Source organism: Cyphomyrmex costatus, unplaced genomic scaffold, assembly GCF_001594065.2.
Source record: "Cyphomyrmex costatus isolate MS0001 unplaced genomic scaffold, Ccosl1.0 scaffold85, whole genome shotgun sequence".
Lineage (NCBI taxonomy): Eukaryota > Metazoa > Arthropoda > Insecta > Hymenoptera > Formicidae > Cyphomyrmex > Cyphomyrmex costatus.
Genome location: NW_017280430.1, coordinates 580,485 through 598,563, shown reverse-complemented (window position 1 = coordinate 598,563; position 18,079 = coordinate 580,485). Strand labels below are relative to the sequence as shown.

Sequence of the window (18,079 nt, the reverse complement as noted above, 5' to 3'; positions counted from 1 at the left end):
GACAATATTAATCATGAACAAAGTAAATCTTACAGCAATGTAGACATCTATATAGTATTCTTCCATTAACAATCCGATTTGAAAAATATAATGTTTTCATTTTTTCCAAATTTAATTCTCAAATTTTTCAGAAGTATTAATCTTATTGTAATGCTCCCTAAACTCTTTTCGTACTTTTCACGGTCTAAATCATTTTAAACATGTTTATTTCTAGTTCATTCACCTAAAATAGTAAGAAAATATAATTTTGTGTCATCTTTATATATTTTTTCTCAAGGAAATTGTATCATTAAGGATTACTGTAATTATTTTACTCTCATTAAACGGCTTTAAGACATTTTTTGCAAACGACAGGTAAAAACACTGTTATGACAATGTCTGAAAAACGGCCGACATAACATTAACAAGTAAGACTATGGTTTTGATGAATACCGAATTTTACGTTTTTACAATAAAGACTATAATTAGCTAAATAGAATCTTTGTCATAATCAACCAACGCCTTTTTGTAGATTTTACTACTAAATTGATGTGTTTTATCAATATGTTATGCTCAATATGTAATTTGAGTATGTAATGTTTATTATTCTGTACACGAACGCGCTTCTTTATTTTTTTATGATTTAGGCTGTTCCATCTTTCGGTAACGTTTAGTTCACTGTTTTACTCTTCTTCTCTCTCATACTTCTACACGTTTGCTTGCCCAATAGATAAATTACCAAATAGTTTATTTAAAGATAAAACAACCAGTACTTACATAAATAAAATCTTAAGTAAAATGTTAAATTAAATATGTGATACATTCAGAGAAACAGGGAAAATAATTAAACATAATTCAAATTAATTTTGAATACAAATAGAAATATATAAATAAGAAACCATTATCAAGGTTAAAAGCAATCTTTTATGTAAATAATTAATAAGAAAGAAAATTAAATGTTAAAAGAAAATGGTATAATTTTTCGTCCTGTACGTGTATTTTAAAATATGATAAATAAAAATTTGAGTAAATTTAATAAGTAAAACGTAAAATGGATTATCTTCGGGTAATAAAATTATAATGAAATAATAGCTCTCACGAAAAATAAAAAGGAAAAACAGAATAATGAGTCAAAGACTAAACCATAAAGAAAAAAAGATCTATAAAGTTAGAAAATGACTCTTAAACATCAGATTAAACATGAAAGATTAATGTTTTAATAACTTACATGCAATACTTACGTCTAAATGTAGCAATTAAGATTAGTACGGTTGAATTTCAAATTATTTGCTGACAACTGTTTACATCAAAATCTTGAGAGCGACTGAGGTGTACATATTTATCATGTATGTATGTACATAAATATTAAGAATTGTGTCTTTGAAAAACCTAGCTGTTTATGTTTGTTAAATTTGTTAATTTCTTTTATTTATTTTTATAAAGAATATATAAAAAAAAAATTTACGTCAATATTATATATTATTTTATATATTTCCTTTAAATATATATACATATATTGATTTCAAATGAAATGAAAGAGAACTATTTTAACAAATCAATTAAAGAAGACTCTCGAAAGTTTCAAATAATCCAATTGGGGGGGAACTACTTACGTAGTATATAAAATTCACTCTTTAACATATCTTATATATGATCGCACTAATAACAGCGAATAGCTCTCATTAGCCTTTATATTCTTGTTATTTAGAACTATTTTAGTTTAGTCAATTTAAAATTTTTTTTAATGTAGAGATAATAGTACACACTATTTGACATATTGAACGTATGTACATTTTAACCTTTATTAATACTAGAGATGCATCGGATTGTAAAATTACCGTATACCAAATATTAAATATCCAAAAAGAATGTAAAACCTGATATGCAGTATCCAATCGCACATCCAGTAGTACAATTATTCAGCTGGATTCCTCCGGATATTTTTTTTAATATCTAGTACAAACTCTTCAAAACTCTAAAAAAAATAAAAGCAAGGGAAAAAGTAACGACAATTTTTTTAATTTTTCCAATATACGTGAAAAGAAAAACAGGATAAACTATGCAAGAAGTTCAGTTGAAATAGAGACGAGCGATTTACCACCTTTCACAATTGGCGCAATTTAAAGATTTATTTCATTTTTTGTATACTGTAATAATATATCCCACGTAGCACAGTAGCGCTAAAAAAGCGCGTATGCAGTTTTTTTAGCGCTTTAAAGGCGCTTTCAAAATCCATTATGAAAAGCGCATTATAAGCGCATATAATCAGCGCAGAATAAATACAGTTTTATAGCACATTTACTGCACTTTTCATGTCGTATAACAGTATCTGCAATATGACTTGAAATTATCCGAGTTATCCGCATGCAATAAATGTGCATAATTAACAGCAGTTTTGGGAGGTGCAATCTGAACAGCGCTTCGAAAGCGCTTTACATGCGCTGGTGTGCTACGTGGGATGTGACGGTTTTCTGTGAGGCGAACACGCATATTTGACGTCTTCTTTTCCTTTTTTCAAAAAGATAATTTTGTTGAAATTATTTAAACATAAGAACAAATTACATTTATAATTACGGAAATATTTCTTCTTTTTCTTTTAATTGCATGTTATAATCATTTATTCATACATTAAAACGTCAAGTTTTTATTATATAATAATAATTAAATTATGAGAATCGCAATTTTAATTTAAACGATCAGCACATGAAGACTTTCAACTCTTGCTATTTTAAGGAATTTCTTACTATAACGATTATAATTAAGATGAATATCTTCTGGAATATTCCCCTAATATTTTATTTATGTGTTATTATCTATAATGATCTAATTGTATCAACTACTTTGAAATAGTACATTGTGTGACGCGTGGGGGCTAGTGTTATGGCGCGAAGGGCGCGAAAGCACGAGCGAAGCGAGTGCGTTATTCGCGCCCGTCCCGCGCTATAAACACTATATACCCGCGTGACATAAAATTATGTAACGTAAGCCTCATAATTGCTGTTACGTATTAATCATCTATTCAATCCATAATACTTTACATACCATTAGTGGTTCACGAACATAGATTTAGCTTATCCAGCAATAAATAGATAACGATTTTTTAAATTTTTATCCATTGATTCTTACTTAATATATTTCATATAAAAATTATTTATTCTGGTATTTAAGTATAAAACATAATTTAGTGAAAAAATATTCACATATTTACTCTTATTTCATTTTTCACACATATCTTTTATTTATTGTAAAAATTAATTTATTTCATATTTTTTAAAAATCAAATGTATTTATATCAATATTGGTTAATACAAGAATAAATTTTTGATGAGGTTATTGAAAACTATCGCGGTGTTCGTTTAATGTTTCTCTTAGAATTAACATTTTATTCATTCCGCAATCAAAGTCGATATTCATGATTTGTTGTTATTTCAAAAACAAATCATTGATTTTTGAAAATATAAAATACTTTTATATTTTAAACACTGAAATATAAAATATAAAGTACTTTTATATGCTCTCTCTTTCTCTCTCTCTCTCTCTCTCTCTCTCTCTCTCTCTCTCTCTCCGTTAAAGTATAAAATTTTATACAAATATGTTACAAATATTGCTTTTAAAAAAGAAGTATTTTAAATGCACAGTCTTTCAGCTCTGTATATATTTTATATAATTAGTTAAGTAAAGAGGCTAAATATGTTTTTTTATGTTAGGTACACTGTATTCTGTTATCACTAATGTTTGACCTTCATACCTTTTCTACTACAATTTCAACATGGCTCTATATATTGTTACAGTCTTGAGAGGCAGCTTAAAGTGTTAAGACATATATGTTTGTGTTGCTTTTAACAAAAGTGAAATTGTGCACATAACAATGTGCCATTTTTTAATATCAAAAATTCATTAATAATTTTAAGACAAAAAAAGTTTATCGAAGTTTTTCATATGTTGCAATAGCATTATTATCGAATTTTATATTAAATAGCGTAACGATCATATGTATAACACTTTTTTTTTTATTTGCAACGTGTGCAATTTTGTGTTGCAAAAAATGGCATATCGCTGTGTGCAATAATGTATACTTTACTTTTTATTTTTTATTAAAATGTTATTTTATATTTAAACGTTTTAGTATCCACTCTAAGTATTTTTTAAACGTTGAAATATTACTGTAAGTATTCAGTAATTTATTTTTAATTTTGTTGCAAAAAATTAATTTTTTATTGTTCATCGAAGAACAAAAGTTAGAAAGAAATATAAGTATTGTTCTAATGATTCAAATTTTATTTTTCTGTAAACATAAAATCGGTTGCATTTAACAGAGAAAACTCATTGATTCATTAACCATTAATTCTTTTACCCCTTTAGATATTTTGATAGATCCAAATGTTAGAACCAATCAAAGTAAAGAATCATTGAGCGCTTACTGATCAGTTTTTTCTGCAAACATTAAGATTGTAACAATAAGTGTGCAGTTTTTTTAAATAAATTTTTATTAACAAAAATGTGATACAATAGTATCAGAATATCCAAATCTATCAAAACAACTTCGTTTATTTTAAGGCCAAAATGGTATAAATCAATATTATTAGGAGAACAAATACTTGTCAACTGTTTATATTTACTTTTTCTAAATACAATCTTGCATGCAAACGTGGAGAATGTTTTAAATCTTTTTAACTAAAGACACAAAAACATATATGTATAAATATAGGGCATATAAGAGTCAAAGAATAAAAATTATATAATATATCTATTTTGAAAAACCAATAATCATACAATTGACAATATTATTGGCCTACTACATGTTTTGGCTTTTTATTAGGCCCTCTTCAGATACAAAAAAATTATTACGCAAAAAATATTATAACTATAAAGTCGATGATTTTTAAGAAAAAAACGGATGAATGTTAAAACAGAGACACGGAAATTGCTCGCCAAGCGATTGGTTGACCGAATGCAAAAATTTCTCGTCGTTGTCAAAATTAAAAAAATCATGTCAATGATGAAATGTTCGTCAATAGTTAAATATCTAATTTGTGATTTAAAGTCAAAGAAAATAAAAAAATAATATCATAGTAAATGTGCATAACGTCCGATGTATAAAATTGAAATAAATTAACGAGTATATAATATTGAAACAGATAAAAGGTATAAAATTATCAAAATCACTACTGATGGTTAAACACGTCTAACTGTCACGACGAACAAAAAACTGTAAAAAATTAATTTAAAATTATAAAATTTGATAAAGTATATTATTAAACAAAAATATTTTCCTTGACTGAATAGAGAAAAATTGTGTGTTTTCAAGGAGCAAATATCATGATATATAAATAATTTTTATTTAAGTGTGTGTGTCTGATTTTTTGAAATTTTAAAATTATCGCTATTTTTATTAAAATTATGTGATTTTTTTTACATAATACAATATTTCGAGATAATTGTCCTTAAAATGTCGCATTCCTGACTTAATTTTAAAATGATTTTATTTTTCTATCTAAAATTTTGTCCAAATCTTAATTTTTAATTTATAACAGGAAATATTTACATGATGTAAAGAAGGTAGACAGGGAAGGCACAATTCACTACTCAACACATGCGGTTACGTTAGATAATAGTTATGTTACATAAGTTCGGTCCACAATCTTGCTTTAATCACTAGGCTTTAAGCTATATAAGCACTAAGTAGTAAGCTATAAAACTTAACATGTTGCATCAAACAGTCCACAGTATAGACATTAATCTTTAAGGCATCAGTACCGATCAGGAAGCGCGGAAAGTTATGTGCAACATTTAACAGCATTTTAAACATAAAGACCAATAAATGCAACAACGCGAATGTTATTATTTTTATAGTCTTTGCGAGATTTGTCATATAAAATTGGGTTTGCTTTAACATATTTGACAAGAACTTCGTCATCAATTTTGTGTTTTCCATGTTGTCAAATACTGTAGATCTTATCACTCGCGATGCACACCCAGATAACATTTATGTTGCAATACAGATATAAATGTGCCTATAAAGTGAGTTGATAATATAAACTTTTGTAAAGTCAAAGCTTTGTCTTTGTGTGTTAACATCTTTTAAATTTTTAAAGAATAGGCTATTTTATTAATTTTTACTTTTATCATTTATTATTGCTTGTGTTATGCCGTTATAATCTTATCATATTACTTTTTCGACAATAATGTCAAACTTTATATTTTCTTTAATTTTATATTTAGTATTAATTAAGATGATACTAACTATTCGCGCGAGTTCTTCAGTAAATGATTGGGAATGGTTGAAGGTTGGTAGTTGTTCCTCGGTGTAGATATTTTATTCACTTTTGAGATAAATTAGTTTCGGTGATTAAATGGCTAATTAAAAATAACGCATATTATTTTTAATAATACGCGTTGAAGAGTTAAGTCAACAATAGTTGAAAGCAGTTAAGAATTCCGTGCGGTTTATATAGAAGCTATTAAAGGGCAAATTTTGTTATAGGATGTATCAGTAATTTGAATAGTTTAGTATCTTGATACAAATTTATAATCCATATGAGCTTTCATTGCTCTGCATTTTATAGACATAAATTGCCGAAATATTATGTTTGTACAAGATGAACAACACACATCTCTATTGTCTTTTAAAACTTAAGTCAATATTCATAGTTGATTCTTATTTCAAGTTTATCTACCTAGTAACTTTAAATTATTTTAAACATTATTTCAACGCTCAATTAAGAAAGTTCTTTTTAAAATTTACCGCCCTGCAAGGCTACAGTCTATTAACCTATGTCTCAATATGACACTGCATTTGTAGTTATTAACTATTAACATCTAAACGCTATAGTTAAATCCGATTTCATAATAACTGAAATTTTGAAACCGCATTTAATTATAGCGATTATACATCTTACGTCAATATCCTGACAGAACATTAAAATACTGAGAACAATCTAAGATTATCGCAAAAGTATAATTGCAATAAGCTTTGAACAATTTCAAACATACTGCGATTGACGTGGTATGTTCTACGAATGATCTATTAATCACGGTACCATCTCCTATGAAATTTCTTCGTAAATCTATAGCTTTAGAATAATCTTTGAAAATGATGAAAGCGGGAAGGTTATTGATCATTTAATAGGCGTAGCGCAAATTTTTACATAATACATAACGTAGTGCGTATCAATCAATCAGAATCTTTCCTTTGCTCCCACTTCATGGAAGAAAAGCATTTTGATTGGTTGATTCTCTTATACAATAAAAAAAGTTGATTCTCTTATACAATATGGATTACATAAAAGTTTTGCTACGATCTCTGCCTTTACACACACCCATCCACACACATATACGCAATCAGGCACGTCTGCTTACGTATTGTCTAAGTATAGCATATAATTATAAGATAGGATAAGAACGCATGGGCGTCCACAGGATTTTTTCCAATATGGGGCATAATTCAAAATATAATAATAATATTAATATTAATAATAATATTATTATACGTATATAATTACTAGACTACGGATATTTATGCAAAAAGATTTAACTGCGAATATTTTCCATAAAATGCATATTTTTCATAAATTTTACATATTTCATGTAATTTTCAAGTAGGTATATAATATAATTATATCGTAATTTTATATAATAGAATACACAGCTAATTCGAGTTTCCGCAAAAACAGTAGGCATTTAAAGCGAAATCTATTTTCGGATCCGTATTGATGTTTCGCGAGTATATCTGCAGGGAGACTAGACAGACAGTTGAGAAAAAAAAGGTAAACAATAATCTTACGTATCCGAAATGCTATGTCTCCGCAAAATTGAGTATTTATGTAACGACTCCATCTAAAATCGGAAAAATATTGACGAGTATGAATCGTCAATTTTAATTACGTGATCTATTTTGATGCTAAAAATGAGCATCAAGTGTCAGCAGAAGTGTCATGAGAAGGCACGAAGATCTCACCACATATATGCTTTCATTCGGCGCGCGCGCACCTATCACCTAGGGAAGGGAACAATTAATTGTCTCTTCTTGCACCCTTCTGTGGACGCCCATAATAAGTTATGACTTGATCGATGCCGGTAGAAAAAAATTCGTTAGGTTATTAATCTGCCATTTTTTTATTAATTGATTTTTTCATTGCAATTTTTATTACAAAAGCAAGCACCGAAGTGATCACAAATGTATGAATCACATTGCTTTCTGAGTACTTCGCTACTCAGAAGACTAAGAAAAATTTCCCACTTATTGGGAGAATATTTTTTTAGTAAATCATATATAGAATATGTATATAACATTTATTGATAGATATGTCACAGTTATACATGCATTAATTAACACTCAATATTCGTATATCATCAAGGTAACAATTTCTGTCTTTCATCGCACAGCAGCACTAAATGTGGTACAACATAGGATGAGTGATTTCTTAAGAACATTCAAATTAATTCCCGAATTTATGGAAAAATGTTTTTCTTTTCATCATTTAATCATAATTTTATCATATATGTGAAATATCATGTGCTAACAAATAATATTTATTTTAATCATAAAATTATATTAATTATTGTAATATTATATAAAAAATTTTTTATACGGATTAAATTTTGTTATATCTGTTTAAATTCGGCTAGATAGAGACAATTTACAAATTTGACCCTGATCTGTTGAAATAGATATGATCATATATCAGCATAGATCTAATTCCTTTTTTCTGAATGCAGACAATCAACGTTTACTGTCCTCCCAGGAGTTACATAAGAACTATGACGTGAGAATATTCATTAAAATCGCGCTCCTAAGTTATTACAGTTCTCCTACAACAAATAGCGCGAGTAAAATTTGTATGTTACAAAATTTAAATGTCCAAGTTAAACATCAGCATATTTTCTTAAAACAGTGACAATACAATAAATACAAATATGTTTCTACAATTAAATGTGCGACGAGAAGTCCTGTTTTTGGTATGTAATTAAGTGTTAAATATATTTAATCAGGAAATAAATGATCTATTATTATATACAAAGTTAATGTTCTTAATAATAAAATCTTTGTAAATTGGATTTTAGAAAATAGAAAAAGAAATTTTTTAAAATTGTGAGTTTAGACTTTCTAAAAAAATAGAATATTATTGATTTTAGTACGATAAGAATAAATGCTACTACATATTTAATTTTTAATTTCTGTATTTATGATCTATTGCAGTTTCTTTACATATTTCTTAGCAATATGGCTTTAATTAATGAAGGAGCCGCTCAAGGATATTCTGCCGTAGTACTTCCAGTATTAATGCGCAACACAACCTCCTTGACTTTAAATTCAACGGAGACACTTTTTTTCGGTAACGATTTTTTTTAATAAAAACGTTATTAATGCTTCTTTTTACTATAAAATGTGTTTACTATTAACGTTAATAATTCTTCGTATTAGTTATGTTGTTAATAATTCTTGTTATTTAATCTATATATGCACAACTTAATATTATAACTTTTCATACAATTGTTAATAACAACATAATCAATAACCTTTACATATTTTTATTACTATATGAGTATTTATTACTAAGAATAGTTTTATTATTATACTTTATTACTATTTTATTATTACTATATGTTATATACACGTTTGTATTTATCATAATATTATAAAATAAAAAAAATAAGAAAATAAAAGTACATAATTTTAAAAATTGATAAATTACTTTTACAAAATACTAACAGTAGTTGTAAGAATTAAGATTTGTAAAATGTACTTACTTGCACATTAAATATTGGAAAATTTTTGTCTAGCTTCTATAGTATCTATCACTCCACTCATTGGTAGTCTCATATGCCTTATTACGATGTATTATGGAAGACGATGTACCATGATAGTATGCGGTATTATCTTTTCTTTAGGATGGATTTTGGTTGCGAGTAGTTATAACGTGATACAGCTTTTCATCGGCAGAATGCTAACAGGTAAGAAATTCATTAAATCAAAATTAATATCCGTTTTTTTACCAAATTAACTTTATAATCTTGATTTAATTTACTTTTTATCTCTTTATAATTCTTAGGAATAAAAAAGGATAAACATTAAATTAAAGTTAATCTGCATTAGTATAAACAGTATTAATGTAGTTATCCTTACTTATCTCTTACCAATTATAATCTGTCTAATAAAAATTATATTATTAAATAATTTTGAAAAAGTAAAAATAAAAATGCAATTGTATCAAAGTATCTTGATAAATCACTAATAGATAATTAACACTAATCACTAATATATGTAAAAAATTAGACATTCAAATTCTGTGTAATTAACAATTAATAAACGTAATTAGCTAGAAAAGAAATTACAGTAGATTTATCCAATAATCGAATGACTCGTATAGTATGTATATAAGTTTACTAATTCTTTCAATGACAATAGACTCTTACATAATGCTGTATAATGCATAAGGCATAAAGCAAAAGAGAATCAACAAATCAGAGTTCTTCATTTTGTACTCTCGTTGGTTGATTCTTTTGTGCAAAATAAAGTTTGTGTTGTGGCTTTTATTTCCGACATACAGGACATTGCATTTAGAAAAGTCGAGTATGTTGAATTATTATTATCTGAACTATGTGACATTGTAGTTCTTATATTAACTATGAATGAGTTATATTAGACAAACATTGCATATTATAAAAATTTTATAATATCGCATATTAAAAAATTATAAAATAAAAATTTTATGCATATTACTGCAAATGTCTACAACGTGCACAAGCACGTTTTATTAATCCTATAATTATAATTGTAAGATTAAACACCAAGTGAAGTCCGATCATATAATTATGACTATCCATCCGGATAAGACTATGGCATCATTTTCCGTTAATGTAAAAAGAAAAACAAGTCCTTTTTTAAATTAACGGTTTGCTTAACGGTGAGAATAATCTGTATTAATTAAAAATTAATACAGATTATTCTCTTTTTTTTAATTTTCAGGAATTTCCATAGGTCTTGCTTCACCTTCCATTGAAATTTATTTATCAGAAATCTCTATACCCGCATGGAGAGAAGTTGCTACAATTACTCCAAATATAGGGGTTTCCGTTGGAGTTTTACTCGTTTACTTTTTGGGATATGTTGCACAGGCAAGAGAACATTATAGTATCCTAAATAAAATCTCTTATTAATAAAAAAAAATGAAGAAAACTTTAATAAAAAACTGGTAAAATTACATTAAATTTACAATTAAATAAAGTTTAATAAAGTATAATTAATACGTATTAATTTACATTTATACTTTATTTAAAATATTTAAATTATTTTAGAACAATTGGAGGTTGATAGCAGCATTTTTTTTAATACCTTCAATAATTCTTGTTTTGTGCAATGTATTTTTTCTTCGTGAGAGTCCTATGTGGTTACTCTTAAAAGGTCGAAAAGAGGAAGCTAAGATCGCTTTACTTCGCATCCGTGGTCTGCTTCAAGAGACGATAGAGTTCCAAGAAGAGTTTACCGAAATGGTAAATTACAGCGCAAAGACAAACGATTTGAAAACGTCCGAAAATTGTCAGATAAACTCCTCCTTAACTGTGGAGACCGGACAACAATCGTTTTTCACGAATGTATCTAGCAAGTTAAAGAACATTAGGAGAATAATCCGTTTACCTGAAGTGTGGAAACCGATTGTGATTTTAAACGTCTATTTCTTTTTTCAAAGATTTAGTGGGGCCTATGTAATTATATATTATTGTGTCGATATGATCAGCAAAATAAATGTTACAATTGATCCTTTCTTGATCACTGTCATAGTTGGAATTATTCAAGTATTATTCAACATAATCAGCGCATGCAGCAGCATGAGGTAATAATTTTTATTTATTATACGCAGTGTGCACACTTGTATATATCGTATGATACAAAATATTATATATTGTATATTTTAGCAATCTAAATATAAAATTACTCTGGCAAACAAATTTTTACGAAAAACTAAGAATTTATAAGACAAACTTCATTCTACGTCCCACTACAAATATTTACGAAAAATTAGAAATTTCAAAGATTTTGTCTCTATGTAGTTCGTCTGTACTTTATCGTAAAAATTTTTTTTCCGCCAAGGATATTCATATATAAAGAGCTAAAAAAAGGCATATTATTAACTTTATTTTTAGCATGTTAAGTACATGTATAACTGTTGTATAACATGTAACAAATATGTATATTTCATGCAACGTATATATTAGTTGTAATTTTTTCCACTTACAGATGTATCTAATAATTGTAATATAATATTAATATTTATATAATTGTAATATAATATATGTTATATTGTGGTTATTTTGTAATTACATCGATAGAAGAATATGATGCCTTGATATTATAGGATGCCAACGCTAATCAAATACATATTTCAAATACAATGTAACATATGTAATATATGTATATTATATTATAAAGTGTTAGATCTCTCTCTCTATAAATGAAAAATTACAATCAACCTGTATATTACATGTAACACACGTGTTAGTTACATGTTATACAACAGTTTTTGTTATAATAAGGTTTCATATTTACTAGAATTGGTCGTCGACCGATTTCGATTATATCCGGTAGTGGTATGTCAATTTCTTTGGGTGTCTTAGCAGTGTACCTGCAATTTTTTGAAGATACTAACGTTACAATTGTACCTCTAGTTTGCATCCTTTTCTATGTGGTAAGAAAATAACATTTAAAAAAAAATATCTGTAGTATTTTGTTCAATAATTATGTAATTTCTTTTTGTTTAATCAAAATTTCTTTTTATAAAGGTAATCATGAAAATAATTTTGAGAGACTTAAATCCAACTTATTAGATCTAACGTAGATTGAACTTTAGATATTACCTTTTGAATTTTATGGCAAAAATTTGATAATTATTTACAGTTAGCCATAGAGTTTATAATTAATCAATAAATTGCAGACATTTGCAGCATACGGATTCTTTTCGATACCTTGGTCGATGATTCCGGAACTGTATCCTACTAAATACGTAAGCTTTCTTGGGCCTCTTACCGTTATTGTCGCTCTTTTCTACGACTATATCGCTACACAATTGTATCCAATAATGGTAAAGCATAACAGAAATGGTACTATTTACTTTTATTGCATAATGTCTATTATAGCTACTATTTTTCTAATAATTGTATTACCGGAGACTCGAGGTAAGACAAAAACACAGATAGAAAATTCTTTTAGAGGCAAGTTGCAAATAGATGAAACTTTTAAGAAAATTGAAGATGCATGTTAAAGTAATGAAGTAACGTATAGTAAAAAATGTTGATAAAGTAATTTATGTAATTCGATATGAAGTAATGCGAAAATTTGCATGTAATGTAAACATACCCAATAAATTAACAATTATGTAATACGAAAGGACTAGTAATAAGAGTCTGATAAATAGAAACACTTCCTTAAATATTCAAATAAAAGTACTGAGATACTACAAACAAAGATTGAACTTTACTTCAATTAACATTACATGTTTTAGCTGTATGATTCAGTCTTCCTCATATGTACGAAAATCAATTAACAATAAGAACTAACGATAAAAGTGTTATTTTGATGAAAAAAGTTGCGATGGACATTCTAGACAAGATAAAGTTCACCAAACGATTAAATGACCAATTGAAACAGTGTTTCACCATGTTCAAATTGTCCATATCATAATAATAGTAAATAGATCGTCAAACACGGTTGGCATCTCGCAAATGCAGTCGGAGTCAAAGAAGGCGGTCACATATAATTACCAATAAACACATATTGGTATAAGAAACGTATAAAAATGCAAACAACCATACGTATATTGTACGTGTAAGAAACGTATATAATAAACGTATATAATCTGTAGATATGTCCGCAGCCTATCCCATTTTAAAAACGTATATATATAAACATAGTTTTAAAAATATATACATATAAACTTATTTGTAAATGTATTTTAAAAAATACATATGGGGCATTCCATGCCAAGTGGGCCACCCAATTTTTGGGCTTTCTGGTCGCAGCGCTCTTTTCGCTTGTCATTAGTGGGCATGAGAGGCAAGTTTGAAAATGAAATGTAGAAGTTACCTTAAATTGAACGCTCTTTCACGTAAGAATACTCTTTTTTTCGATCAGACCGGTTTAAGACGATGTTTGTCAGTTTTGAAGTTTTCAAAATGGTGGCGCGCCTAAAAGGCCAATTTTCTTTTAATATAGCTCAAAATGTTGCTCCAGGTCTCTACTTTGTTACTCTAAAAGGACTTAATGGGACACGCATTCGTTTAGGAGTAAGAGCTAGGAAAGTGAGGCAATGTCGCTCCGTCCCCTTGCCGCACCACTCATTTTCCTCACTTTCCTAGCTCTTACTCCCAAACGAATGCGTGTCCCATTAAGTCCTTTTAGAGTAACAAAGTAGAGACCTGGAGCTACATTTTGAGCTATATTAAAAGAAAATTGAGACTGGCCTTTTAGGCGCGCCGCCATTTTGAAAACTTTAAAACTGACAAACATCGTCGTAAACCGGTCTGATCGAAAAAAAAGTATTACGTGAAAGAGCGTTCAATTTTCTATAAGGTAACTCTACATTTCATTTTCAAACTTGCCTCTCATGCCCACTAATGACAAGCGAAAAGAGCGCTGCGACGAGAAAGCCCAAAAATTGACGGCTCTATAGTTCGGCAACCAGTTGGCCTACAGGTATATTATTCGGCATAGAGTCTTTATTCATCAAACTGTTCAAGTTCAAGCAATATGAAATCCATGAAACTTCACAAAATGAGTGACCCACTTGGCGTGGAATGCCCCATATAAACGTATTAGAGACAAACATATATTATTCGTGGACATGTCGCAACTCATCCTATTTTAAATACGTATATATATCTATAAACATATTTGTAAAAGTATCTTTAAACACGTGTTTGATAAACTTATGTGTATAATTAGTAGGCATATCCATTATCTCTCTCATTTATGTACATATCTATAAACGAGTGTGCGCGGGCGCTGTAAGAAATAAGCGACTACACTACAAAAATAACTCCACCGGTGCCGGGACTTAACCGAGGCTTCGAATCGTGCATATTAGCAAGTAAACTGTCTCGTCGCTGAGCATCTATGAAAATTCTGTGTCTAATTTGCAGGGAATGGAAAGTTACTTTTTAAAAGTAACTAGTTACAGTTACTCGTTACCGAGTAAAAAATGTAACTAGTTACAGTTACAGTTATCGCTTTTTAAAAGTAACTCGTTACAGTTACCGTTACTTGAAAAATAACTTTTCGTTACTTTTCCGTTACTTTTTTAAAATCAATTTAAAAATGTACTTTTGCATTTTTTTTTATATGTAATACTGACAAATATATATAGTTTTATTAAAAAAAAAAAAAAAAATGTAGAATGGCTCAAATAATAAATTAAATAAAAGTAAAATGAGAAGGGTTACGAGCCAAAAATGAAACAGTTTATTTCCGATAAGAACGACGATGACAATGTAATTAAATGTATAAATATATATTAGAACAACAACATGGATAAAACAAGATAAAAACAAACGACGTTTCCACACTTATTGTCATCGTCTTTTAAACTGTTTCGCTTTTGGGTTCGTAGCCCTTCTCATTTTACTATTATTTAATTTATTTTTTAATTTTTTTTAAACACAATTTTGTAATTCTAAAACCTGTAAAATATGCAGCAAACTGAAATATTTGTATGTCCTATGTATTACATAGAAGATAGAAGTGTAAAATAATTACTGAATCATAACGGCCGAATGTCTAAGGGCTTTCAAGTCTTATTGATAAGCGCTGTAAATAGCATGTATCCAATCGAACCGTGTTCAATCGTGTGCAAAGTAACGACAAAAGTAACTGTAAATTTCGTTACCGTTACCCAAAAAATGTAACTCGTTACCGTTACAGTTACCAAAAAAAGAAAGTAACGCAGTTACCAATAAAGTTACCAAAAAAGTAACTTGTAACTGTAACTTCGTTACAAGTAACGAGTTACTTCCATTCCCTGCTAATTTGCAAGGAATGGGAAGTTACTTTTTAAAAGTTGCAGTTACTCGTTACCGAGTAAAAAAAATAACAAGTTACCGTTACTATAGTTAACACTTTTTAAAAGTAACTCGTTACAGTTACCGTTACTCAAAAAAGTAACTTTTCGTTACTTTTCCATTACTTTTTAAAAATTAATGAACTTTTGCAGTATTTTTTAAGTTTAAACGTTAATAAAAATAATAATATATTATATGTATAACACCGACACTGTATAGTTTTATTTTTTAGTTCTTTTTGAAACATAATTTCGTAATTCAAAACTCTGTAAAATATGCAGTAAACTGAAATATACATATGTCCGATGTATTACAGAAAGAAGATATAAGTGTAAAATAATTCCATAAATAATGGTACTGTATATATTTATCTCAGCTGTCAAAGATCACTTCAGGATCGCTACAGCAGTTGACAGCTAAAATATTTTATACTTTTAGAATTTTTTTATACTTTGTAGAAAACTAGAAGATTATATAAGATTGTATAGGATCTGAATCACAATATAAGTTAGAGATTAAAAGGAACATTAAGACACATAATTTCTTTATTATAATGAACTGCTGTAACTTTTTTTTTGTTATCTGGGAAACATTTCCTTTAAATATTAAAAAAATGTTTTTTAACATTTAAATAAAGGTTTTTTAAATGAAAAAATAAAGACTTATCACGTTATTTAAATGTTTTTTCAAACGTTTTTAAAAAGTTTTTAAAAACGTTTGAAAAAACATTTAAATAACGTGATAAGTCTTTATTTTTTCATTTAAAAAACCTTTATTTTTAAAAAACGTTTAAAAAATCGTTTTTTCCTCATTGGGTAAGTTTCAAAATTACTTTAAATAAAAGTTTAAAGTGTCCAAATTAACTTTATATTTCTTAAGTTTTCTCTTAGGTTTTCTTTAAAATAAATTTTAAGTTTTTTTTTAAGTTTTCTGAAGTAAATTTTCCCAAGGGAATACAGCTATATTTTTTTACTTAATCTATACTTTTAGTTGTAAATCAAATATTTTGATAGAAAGAAAATTATAACGCTGTAATTAAAATATATAACAGAAGTTTTGCAAAAAGGAGTGTTTTCCAATTGCTCAACATAAAAATGTACACAGAAATGTACAAAAGTAATGCTTTGTACACAGCCTGAACTAAAACAAAATGTGTACGATATTTAGATTAAGTTAAACTAAATGTAGTTTGTACGCCTGTATTAAATAAAAATACTCAATGTCTTTTGCAACCTCATTTATAGCAGTCGTAATTAATAACATGTAATTGTTATAACGGCCGGAATTCGTTACCGTTATCCAAAAAATGTAAATACGTTACCGTTAAGGCCATCACACGTACGAAAATTTTAGTAGTATCGTAAGTTTTAGCGTCACAGTTTAGTGTATTAAAATGTGAGATCGTAATCTTGATTGTGATTGGCCGATTTGCTTAAGACCTTACGATTACTACTAAAATTTTTATACGTGTGATGACCTTTACAGTTATCAAAGAAAAAGTAACGCAATTATCAAAAAAGTAACTTGTAACTGTAACTTCGTTAAAAGTAACGAGTTACTTCCATTCCCTGCTAATTTGTTAATGTTAGATCGGTGGCTTTAGACATATTTGTTATAGCGCAGTGTATTTACCTGTCGTTTTGAAAAAGTGTTTTAAGCCATTTAATAGGATAAAATAATTACGTCAACAACAAACTTTCGTGAAACTATTGTGCCTTGAAAAAAAATTTATAAAATTAATAAAAAATTTTATTTTTTTACGATTTTAGGTGGATAAATTTGAAAGTAAGTATATGTATAAAAAATTTAAATCGTGAGAACCACGAAAATTGTTTAAGGAACATTACAATATAGTTGCGTAAAACACGCGTATTAGTATAAATACTTGAAAAAATGTGCATAAAAATATATCAAATATAAAATATACTTATATATGTATAAATCTATATAAAATATATTTATATATGTCCATACATCTTTCTTTCTTTTGAAAAACTACTGCTTAGTAGTAAATTAGTAATAATGACATATATATATCTATATATATATA

General features: G+C 27.7%; 1 protein-coding gene across 1 annotated transcript; it reads left to right on the top strand.

Moving 5' to 3' along the window:
* Window positions 1–8,895: 8,895 nt before the first annotated feature.
* On the top strand, window positions 8,896–13,232 carry LOC108781632 (facilitated trehalose transporter Tret1; the record flags this gene model as incomplete). Its single annotated transcript, XM_018549659.1, has 7 exons — window positions 8,896–8,937; window positions 9,179–9,314; window positions 9,763–9,933; window positions 10,949–11,097; window positions 11,278–11,813; window positions 12,530–12,665; window positions 12,912–13,232. Coding segments are annotated over exons 1-7 (1,491 nt in total), but the record flags the coding sequence as incomplete, so codon positions are not given.
* Window positions 13,233–18,079: the final 4,847 nt, after the last annotated feature.